At 39.8% G+C, this 3,349-nt stretch overlaps 1 protein-coding gene across 1 annotated transcript in view; it reads left to right on the top strand.

The window, feature by feature from the left end:
* The window catches only part of CC2D2B (coiled-coil and C2 domain containing 2B), a 150,861-nt gene that overhangs the window by 70,300 nt on the left and 77,212 nt on the right, over positions 1 to 3,349 (top strand). Inside the window, 1 exon segment of the mRNA XM_042780823.1 lies at positions 1,182 to 1,322. Within this exon segment, the coding sequence (XP_042636757.1) occupies positions 1,182 to 1,322 (141 nt within the window).

Here is a 3,349-nt window from a genome sequence, read left to right as displayed (position 1 = left end):
ATTGCCAGTCTCATCATGGGGAATAACTACCACCAGCTGCCCAGCCACTCAACCAGGCCCAGCCAAGTTGACACACAAACATAACCACCACACAGAGACTCAGAACTTTAAGCAGTTACAGATTACATAGTAAGTGGGAGAACCATGATTAAAACCAGGTTTGTCTTACTCCAAGTTTCTTGCTGTCCTTTCTATTATATCACACTTCTAATACCATTTATTTGAAATGGCCACACCTCTTTGAGTATTCGTGTTCTGAACGTTAGCTGTAAGAATTATATAGGGCTGGGAGGTTATACAGAGTTACACAAAATATTGGTAATATTTCTAGGATGTACTCTTTACCCTACAGTACACTGAACCTTGAAGTCTTATGGGGAAGCAGACATTGAATGTGATGAGTATTACAAAGGGGATGCTTAAAGGGCTATGGTAGGAATATTTAGTTTTGTGATGGGAGGGTATTCAAAAAAGGCCACGTTGAGGAAGTGATATAAACTTGAGTTCCGAAGATAGATTTTCCGTCTTCATGCACTTTGACTTAATAAGAATGCTTCCCCAGAACTTCTTTACAGTGATTCAAAAGACCATGGTGTGTAGCTGCCACCATCCTTTCTCAACATCTCTTCAAATTTTGGCATCCTAAATCTGAACCAGTCCCAAACTAGTAGCTTTAGAGCTGCCAAAGGGAACTTACTAGGTGGTAAAATAGAAATGAGAGGGTCAAACTGCAACAAAGCAAGTGAAAAAGTATTAGAAAGGCTAATACCAACTGGAAATTAACTACAGCAATTAGTTAATTGGGAAATTAACTAGACAGCAAGCAAAATATCAAAATGTATGCTTTCCTCTCCTTTCCTTCATTGTTCTTCCTTCCTATATCCTTCTCTCTTTGGTGTCCTTTTACCTTAGGATTTTGGAGAGGTCCAGCTGGCATATTTCCTTTCCAGGAGCGTTTGCATTTTAACAGGGCACTTTTGAATAGTGAAAAATCTTTTAGTTATGAAGGAATGAATCACTAATGATGAAATTTCAGTCTTTGTATCAAGATGTGGGTAAAATAGAAAAATAAGTAAGTTAGAGTTTCAGAAGAGTCAATGCAATACATTCTTCCAGGACATTTAAAATTATTTATAGTTCAAATGCACTAACATATTTTTTATTTACCATTATTGCTGTAGTAATACAAAGCAGCTATATGACTTAGAAAGGGAAAAGGACCACTCACTACTGCACAGTATGTTACGGACGTGGAAACAAATAAAATCCCTTCAGAAACAGCAAGGGTTTACAAGCACTCCGATAAAGTTACAGTTTCAGAGGTGAGTGGCTGCTTTATTTGCTCTTGTAGGTCTCCTGAGGAACTGTCTATGAATAACTGAGAAGTCACAACTGGAAGAAAATCCAGAAGCTACACTACTGTATTAGTTTCTTAGGGCTGCCATAACAATTGATTGCAGACTTGGTGACTTAAAATAACAAATTTATTCAGTCATACTTCTGGAGGCCAGATGTCCAAAATCAAAGTGTCAGCAGGGAACACTCCTTCCAAAAGCTCTAAGAGAGACCCTTTACTTGTCTTTTCTAACTTCTAGTGGCCCCAGATGTTCCTTGTGGCTTATGGCTACATAACTCCAGTTGTGGTAGTTAAGATTGTGTGTTAACTTGGCTGGACTTGGTTCAGTGTCTGGCCAGCTGGATGTAGTATTCCCCGTGATGAGACTGGTAATCAACTCCATTGTGGAATCTACTGTGAGCAGCTGAGTGACCTGCCTTAGGGATGTGGTCTGCTTCCTGTGTATAAGGAGAAGCCTTGGGGAACGGTCTATAGCTTATGGCATGCTTGAACCCTGCATGTAGCTGTGTCGTTGTTCAGCAGCCTGCCACGTTCTGCCGATCTTGGGACTTTCAATGGACTTGAATTAATGGCCTGCCATGCAGTTTGTTAACATTGAGACTGTGTGCCTTTTTACTTGTCAACCTTGGGCTTGTCAGCCTTAGCAGCCAGTAGCTGAGTGAAGAAAAGCCTCCAGCTTTAGTGGACTGGGAACAGGAGGCAGAGCTGAAGCCCAAAGTCAAGGGGCTTTCACCCAGCCCCTAGAGCCTGGCACTTTGGACTTGGATTTAAAGCCTCCAAACTCTAAGAGAATAAATTCCTATTTCTTCAAGCATCCCATTTGGGATATATTCTTGTCAGAGGAGTACTAGGTAACCACACCACCAATCTTTGCCTTCATCTTCACTTGGACTTCTCCTCTTCTCCTGTGTCTCTCCTTTGTGTGTCTCCTATGAGAACACTGGTTATTGGAGTTGGGGTCCACTTGGATAATCCAGGATAATCTCATCTTGAGATCCTTATATCTGCAAAGATTGTTTTTCCAAATGAGATCCCATCCACAGGTTCTAGGGATTAGAGTGTGGACATATTTTTTGGGGCTACCATTCAACCCACCACAACAACAATTCAAGGCAGTGAGTAAAGTATCTTGAATATATAAGAAATTCTTAAAATTTAATAAGAAAACACCCAGTTTAAAAATAGGCAAAAGATTTGAATAGACACTTCACCAAAGAAGGTGTTTGGATGGCAAATGAACACATGAAAAGATGCTCAACATCAAGTCATCCCAATACAGAAATACATATTAAAACCACAATGAGACACCACTACATACCTATTAGAACAGCAAAAGTCCTCCACTTAGAAAAAAAGAAGAAAAAAAAATGATAATAACAAATGCAAGCAAGGATGTGGAGCAACAGCAACTCTCATTCACTGCTAGTGGGAATACAAAATGGTACAGCCAGTTTGGAAACAGTTTGTCACTTTCTTATAAAGTTAAACATAGACCAAGCAATCATGCTTCTAGGTAAAACATATTTTGGATAATTGGATTAAATCGTAAAATATGTCCAGTGGAGGAGACAATTCAAAAACTGTACTTGTAAATCACTTAAGCTATGATCTCACAGTGAAATAACTAATTTATTCCCTCCAATGCATGGCCCTGGACCTTTTGTTTTTCAAAACTATGAATATTTAATGTAACTTCAGGAAATTAACAAAGGTATTAACAGCCGTACCTTGGAGATACTGCAGGTTCAGTTCCAAACCACTGCAAAAGCTGGTATCAATAATAAAGTGAGTCCTGTGAATTTTTTGGTTCCCTGATGCATATAAAAGTTATGTTTACACTATACTGTAGTCTGTTAAGTGTGCATTGTTGTTGTTGTTAAGTGCCGTCGAGTCGTTTCTGACTCATAGCGACCCCATGCACAGCAGAATGAAACACTGCCCGATCCCGCGCCAGCCCCACAATCCATGCTATACTTGAGCCCATCATCGCAG

This window comes from Orycteropus afer, unplaced genomic scaffold (assembly GCF_000298275.1).
Source record: "Orycteropus afer afer isolate SDZICR_OR568_19922 unplaced genomic scaffold, OryAfe1.0 scaffold00064, whole genome shotgun sequence".
NCBI lineage: Eukaryota > Metazoa > Chordata > Mammalia > Tubulidentata > Orycteropodidae > Orycteropus > Orycteropus afer.
This window is presented reverse-complemented; position numbering and strand designations above follow the sequence as displayed.